We start from the raw sequence: 19,481 nt of genomic DNA, 5'->3' as shown, positions 1-19,481 counted from the left end.
ATTAGATGTAAAGTAAATACATATTAGGAATAGATTTTAGAGTTAATATCACTTCAATTTTTTAACAAACAATTTAACAATTAAGTAAATGCAACTAAAATTTGAGTAAACCTAACAATTAGGTGTAATGTGTACAAAATTAAATTAGGACTAATAGTTATATTTAATAACATTTTTTAAGGCGCTTGTTTGATTTTTTTAAAGTAAAATCCAGTTTACTGATTTTAACAGTGCACAAAATACATCAAACTGTTCAGTTAAGTCCAACTAACCTGGTTTATATACTAAAAAACTAAAACGTTGCTATCACTTATAATGATAAAGTTAACTTCCCTCATCATTTTTAAGTTGCAACAATTTCAAAAAATTAAATAAGTATGACTGAATTTTAACTAAACTTAACAATTCGATGCAATTTAAACATAAATTAAGACTAATAGCTGTATTTACTCACATTTTTCAAGACAATCTTTAGATTTTTAGAGTAAAATCCAAATGTCAGATTTTACAGTGCAGATTAATGGGGAAGTTGATGAAATAAAAAGGGTGCTGATGTGTCAGTCGGGCTGTGACATAAAATCAGAACCAAAACAGTGAATTCAAACTGCATCACAGCTGAACCCTCAATAAATCACAGTTCTTAATTTTATTTATTCATGTAAATGATTTTGATCTCCATCTTCCCTCCTCCTTGGGTGTCACTGTGGCTCTTCCTGTGACGACGGGTCACCAGTGCGACTTCCTCCTGTAGTGACACAGAGGTCAAAGGTCAAAGTTGAACAGCTGTACTGTGAGTGAGTGTGTACATGCAGAAACAGAGGAAGACGGGGTGAGTGGGAGGATTTGTCAGACCCTAGGGGGAGATTACATGTTATGGGGTTACAGTATAATGTGTGTGTTTGTGTGTGTGTGTGCGTGTGTGTGTGTGTGTGTGTGTGTGTGTGTATGTGAGGTCATGTTCTTCCCTTGAGAGTGTCTTGGGAAACACTGGTGGATGGGAATCTCCTAACACTGTCCCAAGCTGTGATGGAAACACACACGCACATGCACACACACACACACACACACACACACGCACACACATACACACACACACATGCACACACACACACACACGCACACACACGTCTCTCAGCTAGGGATATGGCCATTAATGGAGTCCTAGGTTTCACATCCACAACCCCTGGAACCTGACTGCGGTTCTCGACTCTGGCTTAGGGGCCCCTTTTTGGGGTCTTAAGTTCATTCTGGGGGTTTGCAAATGAATTGCAAAGACTGTGAGAGACATATCTGCAGAATATGTTTACTTGAGAAAAAAAATCTGCTCCTGTTTACTGAATTAACAGGATTATTGTCTCATCCATTATTTATTCAAAAATAAATAAATGAATAAAACTAGAATTGCAAAAATCAAGAGACATAAATGTAGAATAGCTAGGAAAATGTGAAAATACGATAAAAATATGTACAACATATCTGAGTTTATTATATTTCTGAATTAATTTACAAAATGATTAATTCAGAAAAATGAGAATGTTTGAGGTTATCTTGAGGTTATTTATTACTTTAATTATTCATCGTAATATTTCCATATTTATTTATTTTATCATTAATTATTTAATTTATTCCCCATTTATAATAATAATAATAATAATAGTAATTATAATATTTTACGGATTAATTTTTTTCGGCACTCCTATGACTCCATACTCCACTGCAAACTGTTCAAAGCTGTCACTGATGTTTTTGGGTGAACAGCGCCCTCCTCCTGCTCTGTGCTGTAAAGCAACCCCTCAAATTTCAAAATAAAATGCAGCACAGGTGCACAGAGACCGACAATTTTGATGGACGTCATTTATTTAGGATTATTACAGTCATATTTGAAAACTCATTATGTAAAAATTGGGAGAACTGAGTAAATAATATCTTTCTTGTAAACTAGATATATAATGGCTGTATATTCTACCCACATTGTGTGACCTGGGCAGGTGTGTCCACAAGACTTTTTCTATCATTCTCGTCAGATTTTATGTTTAATCCTAAAAAATAATAATTATATAGATCTGCTGCATAAGAGTTCAGTTCAGACCTCCAGGTAACCATCAGTGAGGGTGCAGAGCTGTTGATTTAATGACAGCACGGCCCCTTTACAATGACTGCAAGCTTAAAAATAGCATCTTTCACAATAAGCAGCACTGATCTCTGTAATGCTCATTCGGCTTTGATTTGACCTACATTTGCCCTGTTGCTGTCGTGCATCATGAGAAATTTCTGCAGAAAAAAAAGCCAGCCACAGTCTCTGATAGCCTGTGCCTTTTTTGCCCGAGCGCCATAATACCGTGACTGTGTCTTTACGACAGTAAATGTAATATATAGGCATTTCCTGTCCCCGTGCCTTCAGTATAAACCGCAATATAATAAATAAGACGTCGCACACTGGGAATAAAGATCCGGGAAAGGGACGCTTTGACCTCAGTGCGAGCCCACATACCTGCGTCAGAGGCCGGGTAAGTGTTGGGGAAGGCTCTCCTATTTCATCATTTCATTCACAACCAGATGTCAGCACCCTCAGTTTAGTGTAACACGACGTCTTCAGGGTAGAGAGACACTTGCGCGTGCGCTTACAGTCGAACACATAAAGCACGCACCAGACTTCATTGAAAAACTTACATTTTAAAGTCATCTTGGCTCTCAATTGAAATCTGCCTCTTAAAAATACAAGAAAACATCATATCTGACTCAATGGACGACACATGTTAATTTCGGCATTCTTATAATCCAATGACAACCAGAATATGAGCTTCATTCATGCTGCTGTCCCTTGCTGATCACCGTAGAGTAGGGTACATTTGTTGGATGGGGGCTGAGGGAACTGCAGGCGGGACGGTTCTAAAAGTTACAATTTTTTTAATAGAAACATTTTCCCTTTTTCTTTTTAATCTTGCCGAATTTAAGAGTAAATCCACCTGATTTAGACAACACATTAAAACTTGTTTTAATAATATTAATATATGTTTACACGCGTAAAAACTTTAAATTGATTATTTCTGAATGGAGTTTGGCTTTGTCATAGGAGGGGGCGACTGAAATAGAGTGTAGGCGATGCAGCACAATACATGAAAGGCATTACATTGATTTATCAATGCTTTATTGATATTTTTGAGATAAAAGTATGCATAAATTGCATTGTTGTGCTGAAATCATTGACAACTGGGAAACACAGTCGCCAGTCAGGGATTGTGTTCGCTTCAGTGCGCGCTGCTCATCGTATCCAAGGTCTTCTCTCCAACATTATGACGCCAAACAAAGCTGCATCACAGCGTGTGAACGCTGCGTCCTCTCAGATCCAGAGAGGTTTCAGATTATGGATGAAATATCAGCAAACTGCTGTGCATGCATGCAGTCGAAATCAGATTATAGATCTGATACTTTAAGACGTTGTTTATCACGTTTTATTATCGGAGCATTGTTTAAGCTCCTAATAATAGCTTCATAATGTTGAATATTTCTATCTTGTTTATTTACTTGGCTTGGTTAGGCTTTTTAGATATTTAATATCCCTCTCTAAGTGATGTTTTGTAAAATATTGATTTGATTTGGAGTTTATTGGATTATTATTTGGAGTTTGTTATGTAATGTGATTTCTGTTCATGGACCCTTAACAAATTTAAATGTGCATTTAAAAAAAAAAAAATCTAAAAAACATATATATTGTACAGTAAGGCAGAGTTACTCAACTTGCTTAAAATAACAGGGGCCAGGGGCCAGTCGAAACAGCCCCATATATAGGATTTTAGGATATTTTTCAGATTTTAAGTCGTTTGTAGGCTCTTAGGACATTTCTTGAATTTAAGGACGTTTTTAGGATTTTAGGCTGTGTCTAAGATTTCAGGACATTTCTAGGACGTATATGATTTAAGAATGTATCTGTCTAGAATTAAGAACATTTCTAGAAATTTAGGACATTTGATTTTAGGATATTTCTGGGATTTTAGTATGATTCTAGTTTTTCAGGACGTTTCTAGGATTTTAGGTCATTAGGGTCTCAGCTAGAACCTCTGTTGTAGGGTGCGAGGGATCCTCCACTTTGTTTATTGATCAACAAGCTCTATTTTGATGTTGTTTTATGCACTCTGGCACCTTATTGATACTAAAAGTACAAAAACTATTCCTGGTGTGAATCCCTTTTTTAAAAATTGTGAATTTGAAAATTGTTTGGGGGCCACCCGTCACTATCATGGACCAGATTTGGCCCTGGAGCTGGAAGTTGAGTATCACCGCTGTAGAAGTTTACATCTAGTTCATAGACCTGCAAATTGTTGAAAATAGACTTTATTTTGAAAACTGTAACCAGGTGAGTTGACTTCAGTTGCAGGTTTGTGAGTGTGTTGAAGAAGCCCATGATGAACCCCCTTCTCACCATTAACTGCTTCAAATTTGGAAATCTGATAGGGAGGAAAAGTTCGCTAAAGTTTAGTACATATTTACCGGAAATTACGACGTGAGTAACTTCAAAATAAAAGTTCCCTTTTATAAATACAGAGAATAAAAACCTTAGTGGTCTCCAGAGAAATGTCTGAGCATAATTTTACCTTTTTACAAATTTCTTCTTTAAAATAAATCAAATAAATTTGGTTAAAGGGTTAAGTGGGCCCTAATCTCCAATCATTTTGCAAAAGTGGCCCTGTGCAAAACAAGTGAAGTATCCCTGCTCTAGAGCATGTCTTATTTTGTATCAAAATTTACTTTAAATAGGCTACCTGTGAATATTTCAAAATATATGCTCATATCTGTCCGTATATTCAATGAAGTTTAGTTTAGTTTATTTGCATACAATTAAAAACTGTGTAAAATCCAGATTATTAAAACTAACTAACTAAGAACAAAAAAACCCTTGAAAACAACAAACTAAAGCAAACATGAAGGGAAAAACAAACAAGTGCATTAAATTGTTTGTTTTGTCTGTAACTTTATTAATCCCGAAGGTAATTGAAGCGCCAAGCAGCTCTCAGTAAAAAAGAATCACACTACAAGACAATATGAACAAGTTAAAAACAACAGATAAAAACAAAAACAGACAGAAAAAAGACTGACCTGAGGAACACAGAAAGTTAATTCATGGCCTGGAGCTCTTTTTTTTTCTTTTTTTTTTGCTCACCAGTGTATTAAGTTCATGCAAAATAAAAATTATTTTTCTTAACATTTATTTAAGTATTTCAATACTTGCCATTCAATATATGCCATTTTTAGTCATAATTTAATATTCTTAATCTGTCAGTAAAATGAATAAATTGTATTAACTTATTTTTGAAAATGTATTAAGTAAACGTTTATTTTGAAGGGCAGCAGCGGAAGGCTCGCGCGCTGTCGGGTGTAACTTGACACCTGTGTCAGAGACGGACAGCAGTAGCACGCGCAGCAGCTGATGCGGTGAAGAGGCTAAAAATAATCAACTTTTTACTCTTCAACTCTCACTCTGTTTCGTTGATTTTCGCTCTTCTTTCTGTCCACTGTCTGTTTTCTTTCTTTTTTAAAAAACACAGACATCCGGAATGACACGGAGTCAGTGAGGAGTTTTACTTTTCTTCGAGGTAAGAGACTTTTTAAGGTGTTCAAAATTAAGCTAGCTTCATTTTTTAGGAATTTAACGTCATGCTAATTAGCCCTTTGTTTTCTTCCGTTGTGGCTGTTTTTAGTATTTTGAAGTTATGTGGTTCTGTCTTTGTTTATTTAATCTAACGCAGGTGTTTTGGCCAAAAAAGAGAGATTTATTTACATGTCTGTCAGCTAAATTTACAGTTGTTTTTTATTTGTTAGCACCATCAACTGTCCTGACTAGCTTGCTAATTCATTATGCTTCATGTTGAGCCCACAGTTAAAGGGGCATTATGTGCAAAAACAAACCTAAAAATATTAAAATAATTGGACAGAAATGTTGAATTCTAATTAGGAATTGTTATATTTTTAAATTGTGGAGAGATGTATTTGTGTTCAGCTTAAGTTGTGGCAAATATTGTGATTTCCAGTGGTGCCAGCATTAAATGTTTGAGAAATATTACAAAGAAATATGATTGAAACATCTCAAACCACCTCTGTAACATTTTATATGTGTCTGTTCAGTGAATCAGTATGTCCAGTTTGTCCAAAAACAGTCATAATTTTTCTACAATCCAGTACCAAAATATTCCTTTTGCCCCCAATAAATATGGCTGCAAGGTTTAACTTTTGCAGCCATCTTTGTTTTTGGCTTGAACAGAAACATAATAATAATATTAATAATAATAGCAATAATAAAATTATCTTTCTAATCAAATATTTTCCTACTTTTATCATATAACCTGTTTTAAAAATTAAGTGTGTAGAATTTAGGAGGATTTGGATTTTAGATTGCAACTTTTCAAAACTTCTCCCGGTTAAAATTCCCTCAGTTTTCATTAGTAAGGAGATTTTTACTGGGAGCCAAACTATCCATGGAGGTCTCTTCTGCTCCAAACAACAAACCAGGCAATGTTTAAGAAATAGAACTTTATTTTTTGATTTAAAGTATAAAAGAGACTTAACAATTGTACATGTACACAAATCTGTTAGACCAACAACAAACAAACAACAGTGATATAATCTCTGGCCACTCTAACAAGTGCAAATACAGATTATTATGATTATTAATGATGATGATAATAATGATATTAACATAAAGAAAACAGTGTAGCAGGAAAAATAATTGATACTAACTGTAAAAACAAATTTAAATGTGTAAAAATAGCAATAAATATATTTTGGGCAATCACCTTCAATTTTTTTTGTGATCTTAACGTTAACTAAAATAAAACAATCGGAGTCTTCTGAGACTTTAGTCACGTGGCGCCATGACAACTTTTAATGACATTTTCCATCACGTTCAAATTCATTTACCAGCAATGCACCATAAGCCAGGGGGCATGCAGCTGGACAGTGCCCCTGAAATAGCTCACATGCATCACACTGGCCTGCATGTGTGTGTGTGTGTGTGTGTGTGTGTGTGTGTGTGTGTGTGCGTGTGCGTGTGTGTGTGTAGGAGTGTATGAGTGCACTTGAGTGTGCAGCATGCCACTAAGACATTTGACCGAGTTCAAGCCAAAGCACCACTTGTGGCAGAGGCCACTAACTGTTAAATATAAGATTATAATGATTATAAAACACAGTAATACAGGGATACTCTACTTTGGGGCCAATTTTGTAAAATGACAGGAGGGGCCAGGGGCCAGTCACAGGATCCCCATGCATGTTTTGAGGATTTTAGGATGTTTTTAGGATTTTTGGTCATATTAGGATTTATGGCATTGCTAGGATTTTAGGGTATTTCTTGGATTTTAGGATATTTCTTCGATTTTAGGACATTTCTATGACTTTTAGACTTTTCTTTCTAAGGATTTTACGACTTTAGGACTTTTCTAGGATTTTTGGACATTTCTAAGATATTCAGATGGTTGCAGGATTTTATGATATTTTTAGAATTTTAGGACATTTCTCTGATTCTAGGACACTTCTAGGATTTTAGAAAATTTCTAGGATTTGAAAACTTTTCTCAGCTTTTAGGACATTTGTAGACTCTTTGGACATTCAAGGATTTTAGGACATATCTAGGACTTTTGGACATTTCTAGGATATGGTGGGCATTTATTTAATTTCTTTGATTTTAGGACATTTCAAGGTTTTTTAAGATGTTTCTAGGATTTTAATACATTAAGGTCTTAGGACCTCTGTGGGGATGTGTGGAGGATATGTCCTCCACCAGCACGTTTTTTTCATCAACAAGCTCTATTTTGATTCCGGTTTATTCACTCTGGCAGCTTAGTTATACTAAAAGTACAAAAACAATTATTGTGAATCGCTTTCATTTTTACTGTAAATTAAAAAATGTTTGGCATCACTACAGTACAATTTATATTCACAGATTTTTTAGTATGATTTATCTGTGATATGTGAGCTGATCTTTAGTTTGTTTTTTGTTGTTTCTTTTCCCAGATTGACTCGAGGTTTGTGTGGAGCAGCTGGGCGGTGGCATGGCCTTGTCGTTTTGCGGCAACGACGGTAACAAATCCTACAGCGTAGACACAGGAGTGCTGAACAATGGCTGCTTCGTGGACGCGCTCAACCTGGTTCCCCATGTCTTCCTGCTCTTCATCACCTTCCCCATCCTCTTCATCGGTAGGTCATGGAACAATGTATTCTCATAGAACGGTTTGTATAATATTCGAATGACGGCATGTTATTAACATACAGTTGCGTCCTTAACGTAAAATTACGGAGGCTAGCTTTAGGCAATAAAAGTTACTGTGGTTGGCGATTTTTCTTCTATTGAATTTTTTTGTGATTTTTCTTTTTTTTTGTTTAGAATTTTTTTGTACTTAAAAAATGATAACATTTCTTTTCTATTACATTTTTGGATGATTGTTTTTCTTTTGAACTTTTTTGTGTTTTTTTTTTAAGGCCAATTTTTCTTTTTTGAAAAATTTTGGTGATTTTTTTGTTTTAAATCTTTTTGTTGACTTTTAAAGAAAACACACCTTCCAAACCTGCCAGCCTGCAAAAACAAAAATCTGTAAAATCACACCACCCCAACCAGAAACTGCAAAAACTTAACGCATGAAATTATTCTTGGATTTTTTCCTTTTTTTCTTTCTTTCTCTCTGTAGATCAGTTTTCCAAACGCACCCTGTATTGACCTACATTTGTTCCCTGAATGGTGTACACTGACCTTAAACATACCTGCTACATACTTTAATTTAATAAACATTAAGTTATCCTACACCCTCAAAACTGCAGTAACTTTTACAGTATTAAAATTCAAGTATTATTGCTGAAGTACCAGCTGCTGGTGAGGTTACTAGATGGCGGACACACACACTTAATGATCATTTATTACAAAGCACTGTCTTTGTATATTGGCCAGTTAGTAAAAAAAAAATAATTCAACAGCTGAAAGTTTTTTGAAGTGTATTTTGGAGCGAAATCATTGAATTAAGTACACATAACCGTTTTGGAGCTTCTGCAGTAAAAGTCCCACATGGTGCAGGTCTGTGTTGTGTTTATTCTGACAGATGCTTAAGTGTTTCCTGCTGAAGCCTCTTAAAGCTTCACCTTTTCTGCTGCAAAGCCTCAGAAATCGCTGCAGCTGTCAGCACAGAGCTGAGGATTACTGGAGTTTGATCTCAGCTCACATTGTTTGATACATACAGGACTGTGTTTGATATGTGTGATTATGTAACGCTCACTGATATGCATGTGTTAGCGCTGCGATAGACTTGTGTGGCGGCCCTGTGTGACCCTGATCAGGAGAAGAGGTTTAGATGCTGGGATATATGGAGCAGCAGTGGGCACTATGGATAAAATACCTTATCATCAACCATGTAATTTCATGTAACATATATAATATGGCACATATTATTATAAAATTAATTGCAAATCAATTGAAAAATTGTTAATGGACAAAGTTTTTTCTTAATCCATACTAAAATAGAAGAAATTGCCCAAATTTAACTTATACAGCCAGAGATATTATCGTATATTATTTTATTATCTTTTCAAAAGCGTCTACTTTTACCTGTTCAGATTAAAATACAATCTCAAAGCTTTTAAACTAAAATGTTGGCAGCAAAAAAAATGTTAAAAAAAAAAAAAGTTGCAAGGACATAACCTAAAAAGTGCTGAAAATGTATGTATTTGTTTATTGTTTGTTATTTGTTTGTATTTTATTGTTATTTGTTTGTTTGTTTGGATTGATGCCATTGTTTCACATGCACCAGTCCACATTACGTCACCCACCAGTGGGATCGTTTATAGGTCTGGTGTAGCGCAATGCATTCTGGTAGTTGTAGGTTTTCTAAGTTTTGAGCAAAAGCGTCCTTTTTCTCTGTTTTTTTTAATCGAGCAGCACCAGTTTCAAAATGTTTTGTGTCTTTTTACTGCAGAGACAGGCGAGTTTTATATGAGGATCCTCTTTATATTAAGTTAAAAAAACAGCTCTGACAGTGAGGAGTGAAGGAGGAAAACTTGTGTTTCACTGAGCTGTGTTACAGTAATCTGTCGCTCCAGGATCACTCCAGGTCATGTGGCAGGCAGAGCAGATGTGTCAGTGATATTAACCCTCCAGCTCGCTCTTTCACACACATTTGTGGGCACTTTCTTGTCACCAACATTAAGCAGCTTTGAAGAGTCATTAAGATGGATTAGAAGAGTTCAATGATCCAGCAGAGACTGGAAAATAGAAAAGCAAACAGGAAAAAAAAACCTGAGGGCACATTTTACACGCTTTCATTCTTCATTTTTGATCATTTTGGCTGCATTCTTGCATATGACATACATTTTGGCAAGAATTAAGAAATTAATCAGCTAATTTCCAGCTCAGCTCCTACAATAAGTCTAAAATTAATACTGTATTAGGGAAACTTAATAGTTACATTCAGACTGTTCAGGTCAAAAAATGCTCCATTGAAACCCATTCAAACTGACATTTTTGATCCCACAGCCATCAAAGCAGAAAAACAGGACTTGTATTATTTCTGGGTGTCATTCTGGGCTTTTTCCTCTGAATTTGTCATTTTGACTATTTTCTACCTGATGAGGTCATTTTGACCATATTTTGGCATATGGAGGAAATACATGCTTTTTCCGCCAGGTGACCTATCACAATCAGTGTTGCAGCAAATCACTGACATATCCCATGATATATCCCTATAATTAAAAAAAAATCTACTTTGCATGTAGTATATTGAAAATAGTTCATTTTTGCGTTTTTTTTTTCATCCAAAAACAGTGATACAGAGAACAGTGATAGTGGCATCATGTCAAAAACCTGGGATTTAAAGGGTTAAAATTCTGAAAATTAATGAATATTTGAAATTTACTATTAGGACAGATGTTGGATAAAAAATAAACTCAATGAAAGTAGAAAATAATATAAATGTGTGATATTTTTAAAGCTTGATTTTGAAAAGCGCATTATATGTGCAGAGTGATACAAGCGTGTGTAATACTAAAGCGGGCCCTAAAGAGTTAAAACAGAAAAATATTAACGAAAGTGCTGATTTTTTTATTTTTTAATATTAAGACGTTCGCAAGTATCAGCTCTTTATTATTTCCTTAACAAAAATCATAAATCGTGTATATTTAGAAGAAAAATATGGAGAAAAAGGAAGAAAGAGGTCAGTAGGGGAGAGGAGAAGGACTGTTTTGTTACTGTTAGTTCGAATAACATGTCGTGAATACATGTTTGGTTATATGTTCTGTGTGTGTGTGTGTGTGTGTGTGTGTGTGTGTGTGTGTGTGTGTGTACACACAGTAGTTTATGGGAATAGTTCTGACCAGAAGCCCTCAGCTCGTCCCCGAGGACTCACTAATTGATGCTTCCTGTTTCTAGTTTTTATACTCTCTGTCCCCTGAGCCTCCCACATGGCTGCAGTCCATTTAGTTAAGAGCAGAAACAAACTTCATAAAAAACATTATCAACACAAATAAAAAACGTGCTGAGCTCACATAGTGTCCCCGCTTTGCACCATTGAAGATGTTGTTAGGAATACCAGGTCATTGCAACACATCACGCTGTATTTTGCACATAGAAACACCACAGCAACATGTCCAAAGACAGAAGTTAGACGTAACTTTGTGTACAGCTGTTTTAATGAGAGACAAATAAATCAGAAGTGCTAATAAACTTTATATCGCTGCAGCTTTCATTAATGGTGATGCCATGGTGCAAATAAAATGCACCAGTGGTGTACAAGAAACTGAAGCATCAAGACTTTGGTTTTATATTGTATTTAGAGCTTCAAAGATTATAGTATTAATTGATTAATTAACAGAAAAACAAAATAAATAACATAGTTAAGATATACCAAATGTGACTATTTGGGCTTACCTTAATCTGCTTTTATTTGTCCCCCTTTTTGATATTAGTATGATTTATCATTATGTTTTTATTTTTATATTATTAATAATAATAATTATTAATAATCATAATCACTTTAAGCAACTTTATTAATCTTTCTTTTGTCTTTTAAAATGTATTTTATCTAATTTTTGTCTAACTTTTTAAAAAACTATTATTATTATTATTTTTATTATTATTATTAACAGTAGTATTAATAATAAAATTACAGTTTTTAAATCATTGCTTTTAAATCTATTATTTTTTGTATTTAATGTCATCACTTTTATTGTTGTTGTTGAATTTTGATTTAACTACTATCATAAATATATATATATATATATATATATATATATATATATATATATATATATATATGCTTTTTTTTTTTTTTACATTTTTATGCCTCAGGTGCATTGGTCTCACATTGTTACTTTATTTTTGTTGTCTTTGTTTGTCTTATTATCGTGTTGTCAGTCATCTGTGAAGCACTTTGAACTGCATTAGCTTGTATGAAAGGTAGTATACAAATAAAGTTTGATTGGTTTATTGATCTCCTGTTTCCTGTTTCCATAGAGGTTGATTTTTCAATAATGTCGGGTTCATCCCATCATCCTTCACTCTCTCTCTCCCTGTATATGTATGTGTATCTTTGTGTGTGTGTGTGTGTGTGTGTGTGTGTGTGTGTGTGTGTGTGTGTGTGTGTGTGTGTGTGTGTGTGTGTCAGGTTGGGGCAGCCAGAGCTCCAAAGTTCAGATCCATCACAACACATGTCTTCATTTCCCCGGACATAACATGAGATGGATCCTCACCTTCTCGCTGCTGTTCGTCCACGTCTGCGAGTTCGCAGAGGGCATCGTCTCCAACAAGTGCGACCTCACAAAAACATTTTAATCAGATTAGTTTCTGTCATCTTTAGCAGAGTCAGTCAAATAATGTCTGTGTCATTAATTATTATTATAATAGTTATACAATATAATTAATATAAATATAAATATAAATATGATAATATAAATTTAGTAAAAACAATAAAACATATATTTTAAAGTAATAATAATAATAATAATTATTATTATTATAATTATACAATATAATTAATGTGATAATTAAAAATATAAATATAATAATATAAATGTAATAAAATAATAAAACATTTAAGAATAATAATAATATGATGATGATAATTATTATTATGATATGTTATAATATTAATGTTATTATATTTTGCCTCTGGCTGCAGCAATATGATCACCAGCCACCTCCATCTTTTCATGCCGGCGTTTATGGGGTTCGTAGCAGCGACGACATCAGTGGTTTACTACCACAACATCGAGACATCCAACTTCCCCAAACTGCTGCTGGGTAAGACTCAACACCGGAGGCACAGATCTGTTAATGCTCGTCTTTTCATGCTTTAAATCGTAACACAGTGTCATTTGTTGTTTCTGCACAGTCCTGTTTATTTACTGGGTGCTGGCGTTCATCACAAAGACTATAAAGTTGTGGAAGTTTATCGCGCACGACATTGGCCCTCAGCACCTGCGGTTCTGCATCACGGCCCTGTTAGTGCTGCTGTACGGGCTGCTGATGGCCGTGGAGATCAACGTCATACGAGTCCGAGTGAGTAACCAGGTTTCACACGACATCACCAACTGAACCACCTTTAAAAAAACCCTCAGGGCTCACTTTAATATCACAAAAAAAATATAAAAAAATATCGCATTCATATAGTTTCCTACTTTTATTGAGTTGAGTTTTTTTAACCAACAATATTCATTTTTTTAGAGAAATCTTGCATAGTATATCTTCAATGCGACGGTGTATTAGGGCCATTTTAGATTTAAAAAAAAATGGAGGGCAATATTCTTAGAAAAAAAACTGAGATTTTCTGAGATTAATGTTGCAGATTTGCGAGAAAAAGGATGGATATTCTCACAGTTAATTAAGTCGCAAATTTGTGGGGAAAAAAAGTCTTTTTTCTTTTTGTTTGTTTTGTTTTTTGTGGGTGTCAAAGAACCACATTTATCTCAGAAATTCATTTTTTTTCTCAGATGACTACTTTTTGTTTGTTTGTTTTTTATCTACAGTGGCCCTAATATGTGGTTTTACTTAAATATGTTTAATCCAGTAAGTGAAAACAAAAAGTATATATTTGTTCCAGTATTTGTACTTAACTACTTTCCAAAAATGCTAAATTGCATTTGTTGACTTTTCTTTTTCTTCATCATGTTTTCTTCTAGGTTTATTTGTTTTATATATGTTGTGGTATTAACCTTTTTTTAATTTTTTTAATATTAATTAATTTAATAGGCACATGTTTGTGTTTCTTGCTTACATTAATTTCATCTTTTTCTCTTCTTGTAGAAATACGTGTTCTTTGCCAACCCACAAAAAGTGAAACCACCAGAGGATCTGCAGGATTTGGGGGTTCGCTTTCTGCAGCCGTTTGTCAACCTGCTCTCCAAGGTACACAAACACACTGGGAATATTTTAACATTTCCCAAACAATTATTGATCCCAGCAGGATGGGCTGAAATACAAGTAAAAATGTACTTAATTCAAGTATTTGAATATTTGAATTTCAACTAACAGCCAAACTTAGTGTTCAGTTCTCAAAAGAAATATAAAGTGCCTCCGCCGGGCAGCAGATTAAATAGAACAAGTTCTTGGCACCTTTTAGGCGACATATTGGTGGATGAATCCTCTCATCATCGGAGCCCATAAGCGGCCGATAGAGCTGAAGAAGATCGGCAAGCTGCCCATCGCCATGAGAGCGCTCACCAACTACCTGCGGCTCAAAGACGCCTACGAGGATCAAAGGGTGAGTCTTTTTTAACACCAACGCATCGTGGTTTTTATAACGTAGACAGTATCAGAAAACTGTAACTTGAATTCAAAATGTATCTCCATCATGTCCTCGCAGACGGCTGAGGATCCGAACCGCTCCCCGTCAATCTGGCGCTCCATGTATCGAGCGTTCGGTCGTCCCATCCTGCTCAGCAGCACCTTCCGCTACCTTGCCGACCTGCTGGGCTTCGTCGGGCCGCTCTGCATCTCCGGCATCGTGAAGCACCTAAAGACCAACAAAAATAACTCAACGCTAGAGGTGAAGAAAAGCCTGTGTGAGCCTGTGTGTGTGTGTGTGTGTGTGTGTGTGTGTGTGTGTGTGTGTGTGTGTGTGTGTGTGTGTGTATGTATATGTGTGTGTGTATGTCTGTGTGTCTGTGTGTGTGTGTGTATGGGGAGCTTAAATTTGAGCCCCAGTTGCACTGAAAAGCGCAGAATTTAATGCTTTTTTTGCAGCATCTTATTAGTGCAAAACGTTTATTTTGGCAACATTTTAAATTAAGATATGTGGCACAAAGTGTTTTTGATGAAATATCACTATTTTAAAGGTCAGGTGTGTAGGATTTTTTTGTGAAAATGCAAAGGAGGCATGAAGAAGGGACTTTGTTGCACAGACTGTTGACTACAGTCTGGAGGAGAAAATGGTTTTGAGGCCTTCCAGGGAGATAAAAGACGAACTTACGCGCTGACATTTTACTCTGCAGTGAAGACAAATCAAACGCTGGAAGTAGGTTGTGACACACATGAAGTGCACTGTGTCTACATATGTCTGCAGACAGCATAAATGTAGTTTATACTTTGATAAATGATCTCCTTCAGACGCTGAAAGCTGTGAGGTATAAACCTCTGCTTTGACTTGACTTTGACTCACAGAGAAATGGACTCAGGAGCCACGAGAGAGTCACCTTTGAGCAGCCTGAGACGAACACAGGCCGACTGAGACAACAAAGTGACACAATGAACGTCATTAACTTCCCCTCGGAGACTTCAAACACGCTTTCGTGTTGATGTTACTGAGGCTGGACTCAAGTGTTTACATAAGATCATTGTATTAACAGTTAAGTGCAAATTAGTGCAACACACACAGAAACGGTGTCTGTCTGTGATGTTGGGTGGTCCGGCCAACCAATGAATGACTCACCCTCCAGTGTGATGTCACCGAGGCGTGGGTCACAGTCGTCATGTCACCAGTGACCACGGTCGGACCGGCGGCTGTCTGACCCGTGTTCAACCCTGATTTTGTCCTTTCAGAGCCAGCCAACACGAGTTATTCCCTCTCTGATAATCATGGAGCTCAGATACGACCCGGTTGTGGACTGATCGAGCAGCAGCAGTTTGACACGCAGCATGATGCAGTGTGTGTAGTACTGGAGGAGCGAAACCATGGCAACACGGCAAAATCAAAGCAATTTATGCTTATTATTATCGGTTCTATTTATCGGCCAAAAATTTTATTATCAGAATTGTCAGTCCGTTAATTATTGTGCAACCCTAACACAAATAAAGACAAATTCCGAGTGTGAATCACTTTGTTTTTATTGTGAATTAGAAAATGATTGGAGGGGCCACCCGGCACCTTAGTAGGGGCCAAATTTGGCCCACGGGTCATAAGTTGAGTATCACTGGACTAATCAATTAATCAACTAATCTGATGGCAAAAAAACAGACTTTTAACTTCTTCATTACAGATTTTTAAGGATCTGCACTTGTTTTATTTTACTCATATAGATTTACGAAAACAACTATTCCACTACAATAACTCGAAACAGTGATTTATCTACTCATGACGGCTCAGTGGAGAGGGCGCAGCTGTCAGAGAGAAAGCAGACACTTTCACAGACGGTCCATTTGGCGAAGGAAGAGACGCTGGCAGAGCCGATCACAGACATCGACTCCTCTTAAATCCATCTCCTCCTCCTCCAAAGGTCATAATACACTCTGAGCTGGTGGCAGAGGCAGAGCAGATGCTGTTGTAGTGGCAGTGTATTTTCATTCAGTCCATTTGGCCGCATGTTGTAAGAGTCGATGTTGAATGTGAGACGCTGTCGTCCGTGCCTGCCTGTTAAAGTGGGTATAATGGGCAGCAGAGATAAAGAGCAGAGCTGGGCTGCATTTCTGAGCGACGTGGAAAATTCCCCACTCACCTCACACTTTATTACACAGGGAGGGTCTGCAGAGCATCAACCTGAGCTTTTTGCTACTACTGAGTGTGTGTGTGTGTGTGTGTGTGTGTGTGTGTGTGTGGGTGTGGGTGTGTGTGAGAGAAATTTTCAAAATCAAGCTTTAAAAAATATTATGCATTAATATTATTTTTTACTTTCACTGAGCTAATTTTTTAACCAACATCAGTCCTAATCACAAATATCAAATATTGATACATGCCTTTTTCACTAGGTGCACTGTCACAATCATTGTGCTGCAAATCACTGACATATCACAGGCTGCGATCATCCAAAAATAAATGATTAAAAAATCTTTTCATGTAGTATATTGAAAACAATTCAATATTTGTGTTTAAACACAGTTTCATCATGACAAAAAACGGGCATTTAACAGGGTTAAAATTCTGAAAATTATTCAATATTTGAAATTTATGAATAGGACTGAAAAAAAACTCACTGAAAGTAAAAAAAAAATCATATTAATGTATAATATTTTTCATAGCCTGATTTTGAAAAGCTCATTTTGTGTGCAGAGTGGTATGAGTGTGAGCATTTTTTGACGCTGCACAATGTTGCTGCTAATCATTGACATATCCCAGGCTGTGATAATATCAAAAAAGACTTTTTAAGAATGTCATGCTGATATATGTTTAATTTGAACATATCGTGTGTGTGTGTGTGTGTGTGTGTGTGTGTGTGTGTGTGTGTGTGTGCGCTTCATTGCAGGAGAAAATATTAGGCGTGCACTTCATGTCCTCCACTGAGCTGCTGCAGAACACTTCGGTCCTGGCTGTGCTCCTCTTCCTGGCTTTAGTCCTGCAGCGGACCTTCCTGCAGGCCTCGTACTACGTCACCATAGAGACGGGCATCAACCTGCGGGGCGCCCTGCTGGTGAGCCGAGCATCACGGAAACTTGAGTTCAGACGTTTTGTTTCTGTGCTGAGGTGTTGCTTTGAAAAGGTCCACATGAACGATCTCGGTAACATTTCGGAGAGGCTGTTTGCTCTTAGATATTTATTAGATCATAACACAAACGGTCTGATCTGACAGCAGATCGTTTAAAATGCTGAGTCGACTGCCAGCGTGCAGCTGCAGAGACGTTTCACAGCGCCTCGTGTTGTGCAGAATCAACTAAAAAAATGTCTTTTAAAGTCATTTTTGGAGACTCACACGGGGCAGCATGACAGAGTTCCTCAGAGTAAAAGTACATATTCCTTGAGACTTGAGGACATTTCTGTCTTCAGCAGCACAGCTGCATTTCACTCCATTAAAATGTGCAGCGCCTCCCTCTGTGGTGATTTAAAGGAAAAGGTTTGGCTCAGATTAATTTCGGGGTAAAACACAAATTGAAACAGTCTTTGACACAAGACCGGCATGCTGGCTGACGAGTGTGCCGACCACCATCTACTGTAGATGATACAATGACTATGAATAAGTACCTCAAACAACCACCACTAAACCCCAGGATGATACAACTGCTACTACTGAATATAAAAACTGTAATCTGCTGCAAATCAAAAACACATTTCTGGCAGACGACGTTGTAACATGAACTGTACGTGTCTCTGTCGTTAACTAGGCGATGATTTACAACAAGATCCTGCGTCTGTCCACCTCCAACATGTCCATGGGGGAGATGACTCTGGGGCAGATCAACAACCTGGTCGCCATAGAAACAAACCAGCTGATGTGGTTCCTCTTCCTCTGCCCCAACCTGTGGGCCATGCCCGTACAGGTAGACCCAGCGGGACATTTCATTTCTGGCTGTATTTAATCCTCTGTGGTCATGTTTCAGTGGAGACTTTACTGTCGTCTTTGCTTGGTTTTTTTTTTCGTTTGCAGATCGTGATGGGAGTGATCTTGCTCTACTATTTGTTGGGCTGCAGCGCTTTAGTCGGAGCGTCTGTCATCGTTCTGCTCGCTCCTGTTCAGTATCGAATAGCGACCAAGCTGGCAGACACACAGAAGAGCACACTAGTAAGCAGTATACTTATACACTTGTTTTGCTTTGAAAAAACGTAATATTTCCTGCAGATTTCTTTGCAAAATTTCGAAATAAACAATCACAGAACCTCAAATGCACTGCAGTAAGCTGGTAAGGAACGGAGTTTTGTTTCATTCTGTGTATGCAGATATGCAGCGAAATGACAATAAAATTGAATCTTAAACATAAAGCAAAAGAAATGGTCAAACACATTATGACTTGGTTTACATATCTGAAAGGAAGTGAGAAGAAAAAAACGATCCCAGACCTTCTCCATTAACTAGCTTCCTTATTCTGAAATAATTAAGTTGTGACCTCGAGATAAAACCATCAAAATAATAAGCAAGCACAGAAATCTCAGCGTCTGTGAATTTGGGATGGATTAACATCCTCTTTTATCCTCTTGTTGCCTCGTTCAGGAGCACTCCACAGATCGCCTGAAAAAGACCACAGAGATCTTAAAGGGCATCAAGCTGCTGAAGCTGTACGCCTGGGAGAACATCTTCTGTGACAGCGTCGAGGAAACACGAGGCAAAGAGCTCACCTGCCTCAAGACCTTCGCTTTCTACACGTCCATGTCCAG

The 19,481-nt window shown here is 36.7% G+C and overlaps 1 protein-coding gene across 6 annotated transcripts in view; it reads left to right on the top strand.

The window, feature by feature from the left end:
* Positions 1-2,290: 2,290 nt before the first annotated feature.
* abcc9 (ATP binding cassette subfamily C member 9) overlaps positions 2,291-19,481 on the top strand; it is a 68,820-nt gene continuing 51,629 nt past the window's right edge. For 5 of the 6 annotated variants that reach the window (XR_015775583.1, XR_015775582.1, XM_088072961.1 and 2 more), the window contains exons 1-12: positions 5,380-5,591; positions 8,005-8,187; positions 12,633-12,774; positions 13,146-13,267; positions 13,359-13,525; positions 14,270-14,371; positions 14,586-14,726; positions 14,829-15,011; positions 17,641-17,805; positions 18,494-18,649; positions 18,757-18,891; positions 19,318-19,480. Coding sequence is in view for 4 of the 6 variants with exons in the window: in XM_088072961.1 (XP_087929087.1) it covers positions 8,043-8,187; positions 12,633-12,774; positions 13,146-13,267; positions 13,359-13,525; positions 14,270-14,371; positions 14,586-14,726; positions 14,829-15,011; positions 17,641-17,805; positions 18,494-18,649; positions 18,757-18,891; positions 19,318-19,480 (1,621 nt within the window). In the remaining 2 variants the exon portion in view is untranslated. Of the gene's footprint in view, positions 2,508-5,379; positions 5,592-8,004; positions 8,188-12,632; positions 12,775-13,145; positions 13,268-13,358; positions 13,526-14,269; positions 14,372-14,585; positions 14,727-14,828; positions 15,012-17,640; positions 17,806-18,493; positions 18,650-18,756; positions 18,892-19,317; position 19,481 lie in introns of those variants that run through there. The other variant, XM_088072960.1, reaches the window with a different exon arrangement.

Source organism: Plectropomus leopardus, chromosome 22 (genome assembly GCF_026936395.1).
Source record: "Plectropomus leopardus strain MGB_pleo_1.0 chromosome 22, ASM2693639v1, whole genome shotgun sequence".
In the NCBI taxonomy this organism is placed as follows: domain Eukaryota; kingdom Metazoa; phylum Chordata; class Actinopteri; order Perciformes; family Serranidae; genus Plectropomus; species Plectropomus leopardus.
Note: the sequence above shows the minus strand (reverse complement) of the source record. Positions and strands in the feature narration are given on the sequence as shown.